The 15,352-nt window shown below is 54.0% G+C and overlaps 1 protein-coding gene across 2 annotated transcripts in view; it reads right to left on the reverse strand.

Moving 5' to 3' along the window:
* Positions 1–15,352, reverse strand: part of VWF (von Willebrand factor) — a 127,690-nt gene that overhangs the window by 12,519 nt on the left and 99,819 nt on the right. For both annotated transcript variants that reach the window (XM_070371770.1, XM_070371771.1), the window contains 9 exons: positions 13,871–13,973; positions 13,440–13,514; positions 11,235–11,339; positions 9,651–9,856; positions 8,106–8,255; positions 4,782–4,892; positions 2,592–2,772; positions 1,194–1,234; positions 600–716 (listed from right to left, as the gene is read on the reverse strand). In XM_070371770.1, the coding sequence (XP_070227871.1) occupies positions 600–716; positions 1,194–1,234; positions 2,592–2,772; positions 4,782–4,892; positions 8,106–8,255; positions 9,651–9,856; positions 11,235–11,339; positions 13,440–13,514; positions 13,871–13,973 (1,089 nt within the window). The remainder of the gene's footprint in view (positions 1–599; positions 717–1,193; positions 1,235–2,591; positions 2,773–4,781; positions 4,893–8,105; positions 8,256–9,650; positions 9,857–11,234; positions 11,340–13,439; positions 13,515–13,870; positions 13,974–15,352) is intronic.

Genomic DNA, 15,352 nt, shown 5'->3' on the forward strand with positions numbered 1-15,352 from the left:
TGAAATGCTAGAGACCTGGGTTCAATCCCTGGGTCAGGAAGATCCCCTGGAGAAGGAAATGGCAGCCCACTCCAGTATTCTTGCCTGGGAAATCCCATGGACAGAGGAGCCTGGCAGGGTGCAGTCCATGGGGTCACAAAGAGTCGGACAACAATGTGCAATAATAAAAGTATACTTTGAGGCAGGTCCACTCCAGAGAACGTTGTGTAGAAATCTGCACGTAGCAAGTGTCTGATAAATAATTGTGGGCTAACTGGTAACTGTCGGATAAATATTTGACTGATTTTTAATGCTTTCAAAGATCAGTAATGATGTCACTTAAAATGTTGCCTAAAAAAGAATACAGAATTGTGAATATGGTCTCAGCCTTGCAAATACACTAAAAGAATGTTTAAAATGTACAAAACTAAATTATAATAATTTCTGAGAAATGCAATCTGGGTAGGTGACTTTTAGTCCCTTCCTGACAGTTGTCAGATACTGGACAGAATCAGAAAATCATGAAAGTTTTTATTTAAAGATCCTAGTGAGGTCCCATTGCCTGGGTCCTAAAAGTGCCCAGCTGACCCCCCGGTCCCCCCAGCCGCAGCCTCTCTTACCTCAGGGCAGGCCTGGCAGGTGGTCTTCCTGCACTCCAGCTTGAATCCAGAGATGACCCCTGCCTGGACGTGGCAGCGGCAGGTCATGCATGCGTCAACCATCACAGTCTTCCCGGGCTGGAACCAGGGGGGACCAGGGTCAGGCCTCCTGGCACCCTGGTCCCCCAACCCCTGACCACCCTCAGCCTCATGAGCCATCTGCCTTAGGTGTGGGGCCCGGCTGCTCAAAGCTGCTAGGAGCCATCATCACCCCAATTCTCCTCCGGTCCCCAGAGGCCACTCCTTCCCCCACCCTCCCCCCTCAAGGATGGCAGTGGTGAGAGTGAGGGCTTTCCCTGGGGCAGAAGAAGAGGGGACAGACACATCTCCTGTGCCTGGGGGCTGGGGGACCGGGAGATGAGCGCTAGAAGGCGAAGGCGGGACCCAGGCCCTGGAGAGTTGGGGCTTCCCCTCCAGGATGCCTGGGAAGCCCTAGGAGCAAGGGAAGTGTGGGTGGAGCAGGTCGCCCCGGGCCCTGTATTTGCACTTTCAGATGCTGCCCACCCTCCACACAGCCCCTGTCCCTGCCCCCCTGGGGAGAACGCATCAGCTCACCCCGATGATGGTGCCGTTGAGCACGCAAGCCTGCACGGGCTCTGGGGAGAGACAGGCGCAGGGCATGAGTGATCGGAACACACCTGCTGGAGACCTGCAACCTGGCCGCTCCGCTGGGCTGGGCCTCTCCGCTCCACCTTCCAGTCCTTCCCTCCACCCCGCAAAGCACTGTGGGTCCTCCTGCCTACGTGGCCACAATGACCCCAGGCCCCTCAAGGATGGGCAGCTGCCTACTCCCCACCCTCCAGCCCCCTGGAGCCTTGGAGGGGAGGGTGCTTGTTTAAGTGATTCACATCGACGGGGCAAGAGAGAGGGTGCTGTGCTTGTGAAGGAATGAAAATCTGCTTTGGAAACTAAGTCCCATGATAAAATCACACAAAGAATTCAGGGTAGCAGGTGGTGAGAGTTGTTTGCTATTGCTGCTGCTATTGGTTGTTTGGCTGATTGTTTGTTTGGTTGAGTGCTTGGTTTGTTGTTTGCTTGGTTGATGGTTGGTTGGTTGATTGGTTGATTGGTTGATTGGTTGCTTGGTTGATGGTTGGTTGGTTGATTGGTTGTTTGGTTGATTGGTTGCTTGGTTGCTTGGTTGATGGTTGGTTTTGTTCTTCCTGTTTTTTTTTTTTTTCTTTTGGCATGATGTGAAAGTGTTAGTTGTTCAGTCATGTCCGACTCTTTGCGACCCCATGGAGTGTAGCCCGCCAGGCTCCTCTGTCCATGGAATGCGCCAGGCAAGAATATTGGAGTGGGTTGCCATTCCCTTCTCCAAGGGATCTTCCTGACTCAGGGATGTGGTTCTCCCGCATGGCAGGCAGATTCTTTGCTGTCTGAGCCACCAGGGGAGCCCCTTTTGGCATGGTGGGGAAAGATGAAAGAGCTTTAATTTTAATGCAATGATGAGACAACTGATGATCGCTTTTTGCTTCTTATTTGTTAACATGTTTGAAATTCTTTGCAAAAGAATTTCTCAGGCCCTCCCTCCATCAGGTTGTTTGGTTGATTGGTTGCTTGGTTGCTTGGTTGGTGGGGTTAGGAGATGGACAGCTGGAATACCTTCTTCAGAAGAACGATGGAGAAGGTATTTGTAGAATCAGAGAAGCCTGGATCCAATCCCAGTTCTACCACTCAGGTGAGCAAATGGCGGTATCACAGTACTCACTGTGATCGTCATGGGATGACATGAGACACGGTACAAAGCCAGCACTGAGCTCAGTGATGACCTTCAGGAACTGTCCTGCTTCTCTCCTCTCATTTGCTTTCTCCCCAAAACATTAGGAATGGACAGGAAGATTTGATCCTGCCCATTTCCCTAAGCTGCTCCAAAGGCAGGGATTCGGGAGCCCTCCTGAGCCTTTTTGGAGGGTTGGGAGGCCTGGAGGCTGGCCTGGTGGCATGTCTTACCGCAGTGACAGGTGGGGCAACAGCCCAAGGTCTGACAGCGCAGCTGGAAGCCCAACGGGCAGACGGGGACATTCAGCTGCGGGCAGGAGACGTTCCTCTGCTGCACGAAGACCTCCTCCTCGACTCGGACGCACTCGTGGATGAGGCAGGGGTTCTCGGGGGAGGCCCAGTGAGAGCCAACCTGTGGGCAGAGCACCCAAGTGGGTCGCGGGGCCCGAGGTCCTGCTGGGAGTGGGTGGTCCCCTCAGGAGCTTGGGTGGGCCCTGGAGGTGAGCCTGGCTCCACAGCTAAGCCCTGCCCATGGGGGAGGCCCCTGGAGGGAATGACAGCTCGTCCAGGTCCTTCGGTGAGTCTGGGTCAGAGTCCCCCCAACCAAGAGCCCAGCTCAGAGCCACGTGTGCTCCCAAGACAGTCTTGAGCCACCAGAGGAAGCACCTGAGGACAGAGGGTGCTCCCTCCGCCCTCAGCCCGCCTGAGAGCTGAGCAACCAGGAACAGCGGCGTGGGGAGACAGCGGAGGGGCGACATGGGGGTCGGGGGAACCAGCCCATCGCCCAGCCTCACACGGCCTCCCTCTAAAGATGGGATGCTGGCATCTGGCCCTTGGCCCTGCAATCTGTCCCCAGGCCTCCAGGCTGCAATGGGTGGCCTGTCCCCTCGGGCTGGCTCCACCATCCAGGAGCACTGAGTGTCCAGAACATGGTTCAGAAAGTTCCCCGGAGTTTCTGACCGGTCTGTGTATCTCCCGGACGCACAAGCAGGGGTGCCCAGTCGGCATGCTCCAGGCCCGGCAGCTTCTTTAGGGCCCGGTTCCCTTTCTTCTCTTTTCAGAGGAGGAGCAGAGTGCCCCGACTGCAGCCTCTGTCTTGACCCCTTTCTGACTCACCCTGAACACACCTTCCCGCTGCAGGCCACACTCGACTCTGATCAATAACCCACTGAGCCCTGGACATCATACGTGTTAAGAAGACCCGTCCCCAACCACTCCCGCTGGTCCCTCATGTTCCAGAGCCACTTCTGACCCCCAAGTCTTACAGTCAGAGGGAGGGAGGGCGAGGGAGACTCTTCCGTATACACTGATGTCAGAGCTGAGTGAGCCCTGGAGGCAGATGAGTGACTGGGAGGGAGGGGTACTGAGCCTCAAAGGTACCAGTTGTCAGCTCCCCCCGCCGCCAGGACACAGCAGCCTCTGACCCTGGGGAGGGTTCGCAAAACCAGCCTGATTCTGGGGTGATGGGGAGCAGGCAGCCTGACAGGGCAGGAGGAGGGATGGAGCAAGGACATCCCCAGGGACCAGGACTAGAATAGGGAGGTGGGACCCCTCATGGGGAATTCAGCAAGTCCCTCGGTCACCACCGAGGAGGAAGAGGCCAGTGGGCCAGGGCACGAGATGCGCATGGCCAGGGCAGGACAGTTAACCCTTTGCGCTCCTTCTAAACAGAGTGTGTTTTGGTCTCCCTGGAGGACTGAGAAGGGACCTCACACCCACCCCAGCACCTGCCTCCTGAGGATCCCAGGGCTCAGCACCCCCACTTTATCCGTATCAGCCAGAGTGGAAAGGTCTGTTAACATCGTTGCGTCTGAGCTAAGACTCCCAGGGAGGGATCTTCTGTGTTTCAGAAAATGGCTCCAGAGCCAAAGTGAGGGCCTCTGGCCACAAAGGAGAAGCTAGGCTGCTCTGGTTCAGGGAGGGGGATCTGGGGGTGAGAGGCCAGACAGGAGACGATAGGGAGGGAGGTGGGGGGCCACTGGCATGGTCAAGGGCCACAGCCAGAGCTGCAGAAGTAGCTTGCGGGGTCTGGGGACAGAAACACTGTTTGCTTCTCTGGATTGTAAATTTCTCCAACGGAAATCAGTGACAAGGTCAGAGGACCCTGCCTGGGCCATCATACAGACCCGCATCAACCATCAGAGTCCTCAGGTTCACAGGTGAACAGGAGAACATAACCCCCACCCCCAGGAGCTCACAGAACTCATAGAGAGGGCACTGGGCTCTCCCCAGATCTGGGCAGCCTTAACTAGTTCCCCAGCTGACATCTGGATAAACCAACAGCTACATTAAACTCGCCACAGGGAGAGCGAACGGTAGGGAGTGAGCATCTGCTTTATCGAAACCAAGGCCAGCCCTGGAGCCCAGATGAGGCTGGCCCGGCCCCCAGCCCCCTGCCCACACACCCTGGCCCAGACCTACACTCTTCCACTGGGTCTGGGAGTCCCCCCGCGGGGAGCCGGTCACCACCTCGCAGGCCGACGGCAGGCACCTTCCACAGCACTCTCCCTCGCGGAGGACGTAGGTGAAGCCCTGAAAACACACAAGGACGGAGTGTCGGGACAGCTGGCAGCAAAGACGCAAGTGCTCTGGTCCCCGCACAGGTGTTTGGAGCTCCGGGGCTTGCAGAGGGCAGCCGGACCGGACGTCCTCATCTCTGCGCTCCTCCAGCCCCACGATCACGCTAAGTGGTCAGGAAGCACCACCCACTGAATCACTACGGCTCTCACATCATCTGTCCAGATACAACCCTGCCCTCCGCAAGCGTCCACTCCGGACCAGGAGCCAGTCCTTTTTGTTCAGTTGCTCAGTCGTGTCTGACTATTTGAGAGGCCATGGAGGTAGCCCACCAGGCTCCTCGGTCCATGGAATTCTCTAGGCAAGAATACTGGAGTGGGTAGCCATTTCCTTCTCCAGGGGATCTTCCTGGACCAGAGATCAAACCTGCATCTCCTGCACTGGCAGGGGGATTCTTTACTATGGCGCTACTAGGGAAGCCCCAAGAGGCAGTCCACGGGGGTTTTAAAGACGTTCAGAGTTCATGCAGCAGCTGCCAGCTGACCCAACGTTTATCACGGCCCAAGTCTAGACCAGGGGAGAACATTCAGGATGCCTGGAGTCTGGGCTCTGCACTAACAGAGCAAGTTACCTGCACGAGATGAGCGCCTTGACCCCAGGACCTCTCAGTAACCTACAGAGCTGGGCTTCCCCAGGTCACCACTTGACACTGACCTAGTAGTTTATGGGGCACCATGAGATGAGACCAACCATCCCCAGAAAGCTGGCCAGGAAGACCAGCATCCTGCAAGGTGGAAGTCTGCCAACCCATCCTCCTCTTGGAGGTCCTCCAATCTGGCCAAAGCATGGGGGTCTTGGATTGAAACCCTCCACCGAGAACACGGAAACAGTGTACAAAAAACAGACAAAACAGTGATGTGCGAGGCTGTCCCAGGGGAGGAGGGGCCGGAACCCAGGACTAAGCAGCATCTCGGAGAGAAGGGTATTCGGGACGGGCATGGGTACCACACCGGCTCTGCTCCCCCTGCACACTCACAAGTGGCACCGAGTCACAGGACGTGCTTGACACTCAGCCACACCCCAGTTACAGCCTCTCCTGGGGACCTGGGAGCCTAAGGACCATCTCCATGGGACCTGCTGACACCCAACCCGCGTCACAGTGGTGCTTGGCAAGCTGTTCTCAGTCTTAACAGCTGAGATCTCATTAGTTATCCTGCAGCTGGAGGTCAAACCAGTCAGTCCTGAAGGAAATCAACCCTGTTGCCAGCTATACCAGAGTGCCAGCACAGCCCCAGGCTAGGAGTCAGGACTCGCCCCATCTGCTGGCTTCAGATGACCCCTAGCACAACATCCCTCTGCTTTCAGCCAACTTCATCCCCTCTGCTTTCTAACAAGTGGGAAGAACAGCCCTGCCTCTTCTTCCTTCTGGAGGAGAATCATGAGGATGAATAAGACCTAATGGCTTAGATTTCCCTGGTGGTCCAGTGGTTGGGAGTCCACCCGCCAATGCAGGGGACCCGGGTTTGATCCCTGGTCTACGAAGATTCTACATGCCGAGGGACAACGAAGCCCATGAGCCACAACTACTGAGCCCGCCCACTGCAACTACTGAAGCCCGTATGCCCTAGCGCGCGTGCTCCACAAGAGAAGCCACCGCCATGAGAAGCCCGCGCCCCGCAACTGCAGAGCAGCCCCCACTTGCTGAAACTAGAGAAATCCCACGCACTGCAACAAAGACCCATCACAGTTAAAACAAACAAACAAACCTCCCTACCAAAACACAAAACATACTGGGGACCAACTGTATAAAAACGACCTCTAGCAGCATTCTCTTCACCCTCCCGTGGCCTGTGGGAGGAGATGGAGACGGATGCGCGCTCCCCAGAGGCACCCCTGGATCCCACAGCGTCATCCTCTCCCAGGGGCCTGGCAGGCCTGCTCCTCCACAGCATCAGCGAAGCAGGGAGAGCCGTGGGGGCACTGAATGGACGTCCCCACTTCTGGATTCACTCTCAGGCCCTCCCCTCCATCAGCAAACCACACACACACTTCTGAAAAAGCATCAAGAGCCTTCTCTTCACTGCTGTTGGTACAGATCTGTCCTAGCTCCACTTCTTTGATCAACATTCTCTACTGAGAATAAAGCAGTAATAATAATGTAACTGAGCAGGACCCTATGGGGCCTCCTACAGACAGGCCTCCCCCACATCCTCTGCTGTAGCTCCTCTCTGAAGTACCTAGGTAACAATATTTGATGCACATTTTCTGAGTTGTTTTGCAAATGTGAAAACTCCCCACCAAACAGAAGTTCACCACTTACTGACCATGAGCACACAGCCCCAGGCCTCCTGGGGCCTAAGGACTGGTCATGTTCACCCTTATGACACCACCTGCTCCTTCGCTCAGCCCATTGGAGAACTGTGCAAGCTGATCACATCCCTTGTGACCCCCTCCCTCACCTGGCTTTTAGAAATACTTGGCCGAAACCCTTAGGAGATCTTGGGGATTTTTAGGGCAAGAGCGGCCTATCTCCTTACACAGCCCTGCAATAAACCTTTCTCTTCCTCAAACTCCAATGTTTCGGTTTGTTTGGCCTCCCTGTGCATTGGGCATGTGAACTTGTGCTAACAATAAAAGCTTTAAACCAGCAAGAATTCAACCCACAATTCCCCCGGCAGACTGTGGTTCCCCTTTCTCTAGAGTCTGATCAGTCTTCACTGGCAAGAATAGAGCATCCCCAAGTAGTTAGTGGGCAGGCCACCACAAAAAGAATTAAAAACTGAATTGGGGGGAGGGTTCCAACTCCCAGTTATACCTCAAATTATAAACATAGCTCGACTTCTTTACCTCAAATTATAAACACAGCTCGACTTCTGTACTTCAAATTATAAACCTGGTCTGAAAAATCACCAAACTACGTAGAAACATGATGTTACACTGACAGGAAAAAAAAACCAAGCCCTGTTTTCTAGGCTATTAATTCACCTCTCTGCTTAAACCGACTCCCCAGCCCTCTGGCCTCAAGACCACATGGCTGAGATGACCGTCAGCTGAGAAGTGTTCACGGAAGGATGACAGAGCCATGCTCGCCTCATGCCTCTTTCCGTTACCCCGCCCCACTCCCCTCCTGGCCCTTCCCCTCTGGCCTTGAACCAGAGGGTCCTAAAGGGACTTCCTTGCCCGTTCCTGGGATCCCCGTCCCAACCGCCCCACACTGCTCCCCCTTACCGGCCGGCAGATGTCCGCGCAGGGTTTCTGGGAGCACTGGGCCACGCGCAGGCCCATCACAGCATCCTCCAGATCCGTGCAGGTGCAGGTATCACAGCCCTCCTCCCAGAACTGGCCCACGGGGTAGATGGTGCCTCGGTGGACGCACACCTGTAGACGCAAGGTTTCCTGAGTGAATTCACTCGGTTCATCTAAATGAGAGGTGAGTGGGCATCTGCTGGGATCTTCCCTGGTGGCTCAGACGGTAAAGCGTCTGCCTATAATGCCGGTAGACTCGGGTTCAATCCCTGGGTCGGGAAGATCCCCTGGAGAAGGAAATGGCAACCCACTCCAGTACTCTTGCCTGGAAAATCCCATGGACGGAGGATCTACGTGTTGGAAGCTACCCTAGGTGCTAAGACTACAGCAGTAAGTGAAACAGCATGGTCTCTGCCCACACTAGAGTCTGGCCTCTTCCCACCCCTGCCCACCTAACTTAGGAAAGCCCACCCGTGGACTGGCCCCCTGTGAGTCTTTCATGGCCCTTGGGTGGGGATATAATACACTGGCTGACCTGACTCACTATCACCGCTCCCTTCACTGCATTAAACTCCTTCCTGTGTCCCTCGGAAAGCTGTACCCTAATTCTCAGACTTAGTGATGTCCTTGGACTCGGAACCCACCCATGAATAGCCCTCTGTCCCGTGAGGAGTGGCTGAAAGTGAGGGACGGCTGGGCAGGGGCTATGAACGAGTGCTCCCTTGAGTCCCACAAAGGACAAGGAATGGATCAAACAAAGGCTCGGGCACAGACTGCGAGCTGTGTTTGAGGCACAGGATCCTGTTTGGAAGAACTGTAGACTATGGAAGGAGCGTGGGACATGCGATCCCAGCGGCTGGCTAGGATTAGAACAGTTAAGCCTGGAGTGCGTGTGATACACACGCTCAGACTTTATTTTCTCGGCATGAGATGCTCAAGGAAACTCTGATCATAAAGCTTAAAGACACGTTTTAAATAATCCCAAGTGTGTCCTCCAAAGCTCCAAACAGCTGTCTATGTTCACTCACATCATAACAGTACAAATAGGTTAAAACCATTTTCCTAAACTTGCTCTAAAGAATCTGCCTACAATGCAGGAGACCTGGGTTTGATCCCTGGGTCGGGAAAGATCCCCTGGAGAAGGGAATGGCTACCCACTCCAGTATCCGTGCCTGGAGAATCCCATGGACAGAGGAGGCTGGCAGGCTACAGTAGTTCATGGGGTCACAAAGAGTCAGACGTGACTGAGCAACTAACACTTTCACTATACCCACTCAGTCTTCCAGCTTCTGTACAGGAGCTCTTTAAAGGCAGGACTGTATCTTACACCATGTCTGTAACCTCAGCACGCAGCCATGCTGAGACACGGTAGTCTCCGAGTACCCCCTGAGCTAACAAGAATCAGGCTAAGAGAGAATGCTGATGCCCCCCCACCAGGCCACACAGCACTCATCCGGGCAGGAAGGCACGTCTTCCACGAGAAGCACGTGTCTGGCCATCATCCCAGCCAGAGCCGGGCAGCCTTACCTTGTCGGGGAGGCAGGTGGTGGTGGTGCAGCCGCAGTCGTTGGTGATGGTGGAGGCCAGGTACCCCAGCGGGCAGCTCACCGTGGAGTTGGTGCAGTTGCAAGCGCACTCGTACTCGTCACAGCACCGGGTCTTCCGAAGGGCGGGCATCCGGTGCAGGGGGCAGGAGGGTGGGGACCCCTTCGGGCATTCCTCCTTCCTGCAGACTGAGGGGCAGCACAAAGTGGTGCCCTGGTCCTGCCACGCTGAGCCCTGCACTCAGCATTCAGCTAGGATGCAAGGTCCCTGGGAACTCTAGCCCCACTGAAGTCAGAAACACACGTAAGCCCCACTCAGGAGCCCTGGGACAGTCAATCACACCGTAAAGCAGTTAGTTAGTCTGTAGGACAGTAAAGACACTAATCCAAAGGGGAAATGTGATGTTATTTTAACAGAGAGGAAGAGAAGGCTGCTGGGTGTCCAGTCCATCATCCTCCCAGGCACCTCTGGAAGGGGTGGGGTTCTTTCACCTGCAGATACTCAGAGAGGACAGATGCAGAATCTCTAAGACCCAGGTACCCCAGGCACACAGGCGCTGGTTAGCATTTTTACAGGCTGGTAGCTTATGAGATCTTATTCCCATCTCAGTACCTGGAATAATAAATACCCTACAGTTTTAGGTCCTTCAACAATGATGAATGAAAAATGACAGTAAATCCACAGTGTCATTTCATCAAGGCCAAATCCTCCCCCATGTCTTTGCCTGTCCCAGCTTCTTCCGGATATAAAGTGTTCTCTCACCCTCAAGGGTTTCCATCTATGAACTGAAGTGAGATTCCAAATCAACAGGACTGTAAGTAGGTATTGACTTTAGGTGGGTATACTCAGTAGCTTAACACAGAATGTGGTTTCTTAACATGTCCAGGACTTTCTTTAGTCCAATCCTAGGCTTAAATTGGCAGTACTTAGAATTTAAATAGATAAACATACAGGAAGTGAAAAATCTATAAATTTGTTTGGGAATAAGCTCCAATACTTTGGCCACTTGATGTGAAGAGCCATTGGAAAAGACCCTGATACTGGGAAAGATTGAAGGTAGGAGGAGAGGGGGACAACAGAGGATGAGATGGTTTGATAGGATCACCAACTCAACGGACGTGAATTTGAGCAAACTCTGGGAGACAGAGAAGGACAGAGGAGCCTGGCATGCTGCAGTCCACGGAGTCACAAAGAGCCAGGCACGACAGCGACTGGACAACAAAGACCCAGTGACGAGGACAAGCCAAGGGTATGTTCCTTTCCCTCCATGGTCTATGGGAGGATGCGAGTAAATAAAAATGAGATACGGAGGCTTCTTCACCTCAGGTCCAACTGCCTCCTAATAAACCCAAGAGGGGGATGCCTGCAGCTGTGCCCACGCCTGCTCCCCTGTCACAGCCTGTGACTGGGAGGAGTCTTAGAGGATTCAGTCCAGGTGTGACCTTGACCCTTCTGTTCCAGACACACCCCAAGCCCAGACTCAGCTCACTAGAATACAGGACACCGTCCCAGGCCAGGGGAGAGTGACTGCACGGCCCCCTCCTCACCCTCAGAGGGAGGACTCACCGCAGGTGAAGCTGGGTCTGCACTCGCCAGGATTGGCCAGCACCGGCTGGAGGCCGTCTTCGCAGTTAGGCACCGGGGGCACGTCACAGCTCACCAAGTCACACACTGAGGGCCAGAGGAGGGATGGGCCCTCAGAGTCCAGCGAGGCCACTCCTGTGCTACTGAGTGGTTCCCTACATTTCTACCCATGAGACCTCCACTGTTTACACACAGGATGGCAGTGAGATAAAGGTAGAGCTAGAGATGGAGACAGAGGGGGAGCTGGAGATGAAGAGAGAGATGAAGATGCAGGTGGAGATGGAGATGCAGGTTCAGATGGAGATACAGGTAGAGATGGAGATGCAGGCAGAGATGGAGATGCAGGTAGAGATGGAGATGCAGGCAGAGATGGAGATGCAGGTGGAGATGGAGATGCAGGTGGAGAAGGAGATGCAGGTTCAGATGGAGATACAGGTAGAGATGGAGATTCAGGCAGAGATGGAGATGCAGGTAGAGATGGAGGTGTAGGTAGAGATGGAGATTCAGGCAGAGATGGAGATGCAGGTGGAGATGGAGATGAAGTTAAAGACGGAGATACAGAGACAAGGAGGGGGTAGGGGGAGGTGATGATAAATAAATATATACATAATAGACAGATGATCAATAGATAGATAACAGGTAGATCCAAGCTATAGGACAAACTCATGTTAATTACTCTCATCATCTGCAGGGACTCCAGATCTAGGCCAAGTATCTTGAACCCGCTAGACCTCAGGATCACCTTCTGTAAGGTGGGAAGTCCACCACACAGGGCCGGTCTAAGGCTGTCTTGAAACAATGGCAGCAAAGTCCCCAGCACATTGAAGAAGCTTTGTACTGTCCATAAATGAAAGCCTTGAACTAAATGACCACCTGTTCCCTCTACTGCTAACAACCCAAGACGACTGGCATAGGGTCCCAACAGTTTAATAAACTGTTCTCCAGTCAGATCTCCTGACGGGGCTTCTGTTTGTCCTTGATAAATTTCATCAGCATAAAGCAAAGTCTCGTGATTTCTTTTCAAGGTCCTCCCACTGCCTTGATCTACCTGCTCTCCCTCAAAGATTTTATTGCTGCAAACTTCACAAGCCTGTGTTTTATGTCTTTGCCTGTAAGCTAAAAAAACACTCCGGAGAGGATGAGGACAGTGCACTAGAGATTTCCCGTCATATTAACCAGAATTCCATCCGCTCTGGATTCATTTAATTACACTGTCATTCCACCCATTATTCACAATGTAGTTTGCAATCCTATAACAAAACCCTCTGACACATAACGTGCTGAAATCAAGGTGCCCGTCCATGTGTGGCCTTCTCTACAGTTACTCTGGCATAACTATGCCAGTTACCCTGGCATACTCACAATTTTTAAAGGTTATACTCCACTTATAGTTATCATAATGTACTGGCTATAACCCCTGTGCTGTATAACACGTCCTTGTAGCTCATCTACTGTGCCCACAGTAGCTTGTATATCTTAATCGCCCCGTTTTACCCCTCCCTCTCCCCTCTCCCCACTGGTAACCACTAGCTTGCTCGCTATATCTGTGAGTCTGTGTCTTTTTTGCTATATTCACTAGCTGGCTGCAGTTTTTAGATTCCACATATATGTGGTATCACACAGTGTTTGTCTTTCTCTGCCTGACCCACTTCACTTGGCATCATGCCCTCCAGGTCTATCTGTGTTGCTGCAAGTGTCAAATTTTATTCTTTCTGTGGCTGAGTAGTATTCCACTGCATGTATATACCACATCTTTATGCATTCATCCGTTTCTTTTTTTTTTTTTTTCTGTTTTTTTTGGCCGCATGGCACATGGGATTTCAGTTCCCCAACCAAGGACTGAACCCGTGGCCCCTGCAGTGGAAGGATGGCGTCTTAACCACTGGACCGCCAAGGAGGTCCCTATCCACTCATCTACTGATGGGCACTTAGGCGGCTTCCATATCTTGGCTGCTGCAAACAAGGCCTCTGCGAACACTGAACCCTATTCTTTCTTAATGCTCTCAAACCTTACATTTGGTAAGTCACTGCAGAATTTTTCTAGGAAGCAAATCCCCTTTTCCAGAGGCTACTCTTTCCAGGTTTTAGAAAATCCACCCCCGGCCCCTCCCACCGTCCCCTTCAGCACCACCACCTCGCCCTCTGGGGCTGGGCTGGGGTCGGACCTGGAGAAAGGGCGACACGTACCACACTCGTACTCGGGACAGCACTGCTGCGTGCTCTGCCGGAGCCGGGCCACCTCACATGGGCCGCACGTGGGCACTGGGGAACAAGAGGCCACAGAGGTCAGAGGAAGAGATAATGGTACCCCCCACCACCCCTCACTCCCTGCAGACTCTGCACCATGGCAACCAGCCAGCCGATCGACAAATGAGTCTCCCCAGCACGTCCTGTCACCCTGCTCAGATGCGCCCTCAGGACACCAGGGCTGAGAGTCAAGGTGGGGAAAGCAGGAGAGGCCTCCCCGGCCCGCCAACCCGAGAGTTCTACCCACGTGCAGAGAGGGGACTCCAGCCCCAAGAGGCAAGGAGCGGGGCTGGCACAGCTAATCCATGTATGGATCTGGCCCCCCGGCTCTGGAGACGGTGGCGGGGGGGCGGGTGTGGAGGGAGCCTCACCTCCGGCCGAGGGGCAGGGCTGTGTCGTGCAGTTGACCTTCCGACCACTGAGGCACGTGCAGATCTGGCAGGGCTGATGGTCTGGGACCCACGTTTCCAGGAGCTGAGGGACAACGAGGTTCAGAGAGAGTCCAGGAGTTCGTGGAAGTCAGGCGTCCCCATCCCTGGCTCTCTCTCCCCAGGTGGGGCCCCAGGGTCAGAGGCATGCAGATGAGCCGGGGGGACAGACAGATGCCAGGGGGTCCTGAGAAGGAGGAGCCCACGGGGCCGCCCATGTCACTTTGCACGCTCGGGGGAGGGGCAAACCACAGGTGTCCGAAAACATGGAGCTTTCACTGCAGCCCTACTGATGGTGGTGCTAAAATGAAGCAAGGCAAGAAAACGGGGACTCTGGTGTAACCCCCTGGCTGCGTCCCAAGCCAGAGAAGAAGCTAGACTGCAGCCTAAGAAGGGTTCCCTTTGTTTCCGGACCAGACTTCAGACTATGCGGCAAGAAGAATGGAAACGGGGACAGCAAAACTCAGAACCACCACGTGGTTGGGTCTGGGAGTGACTTTGGAGACCAGGCTGCAGTTTCTAGATGAAGGGTCACCTGGGGGTACCCCCGCTGCACAAGGGCTTTGAATCAGGGGATCCCCCACTTCTACGTAGGCTTCACCCCTGGATGCCGATGCCTGGCTTCCTCCCCTGCAAGGTGAGGACGCCCCCCCAGCCTGCCTCCCAGGACTATGCTAGGAGTTGAGGGCTGTGAACAGCACAGACTGCAGAGCCAAGAATGGCTCCCTTCAGACTCAGCCATGCAGGAAAATTCCAGTGAAATCGCTCCTGAATAAAATGCATTCTTATCCAGCAGCTAAAAGGCCACTAAGAAGTTCCCAGGTCGGGAAGGTCTTACTTATCCCATCTGCTTCCATGGTCCACAATCAGTATCAGCCACTGAGAGGAAGGACATGGGAGAGCTCCAGGTAACCCCTCCCCCAGCTGCCTTCCTCCTGTGGGATTAAACCTCGGAGGCCTCCCTGGGCACCGTCTGCTCACTGCATACATGTAAGAGCGCACATCTGAGGGGCCAGTGCCACGTGGCACAGTTTAGGGCTTTATGTAAACTACTCGTTTAATCCACATTTAATCCTCACCGAAGCCCCACAGCCAGGACATCCTTATTGTCATCCCCACTCATCCAAGGAGACAGCAGAGGCACCTGCCCGGGTCACATCGTCACAGCACGGAGCTAGGATCTGGACCCAGAATCCACTTGGCAACACTGTGCTTAGCTGCCTCCCAGTAATGAGGATGCATGCTCAGTCGCTCAGTTGTGTCCAATTCTTTGAGACCCTTTGGACTATAGCATGCCAGGCTCCTCTCTCTATGGGATTTTTCAGACAAGAATACTGGAGTGGGTTGCCATTTCCTTTTCCAGGGGATCTTCCCGACCCAGGGATCGAACCTGTATCTCTTACATCTCCCACACTGCAGGTGGAT

This window comes from Bos mutus, chromosome 5 (genome assembly GCF_027580195.1).
Source record: "Bos mutus isolate GX-2022 chromosome 5, NWIPB_WYAK_1.1, whole genome shotgun sequence".
In the NCBI taxonomy this organism is placed as follows: Eukaryota; Metazoa; Chordata; class Mammalia; order Artiodactyla; family Bovidae; genus Bos; species Bos mutus.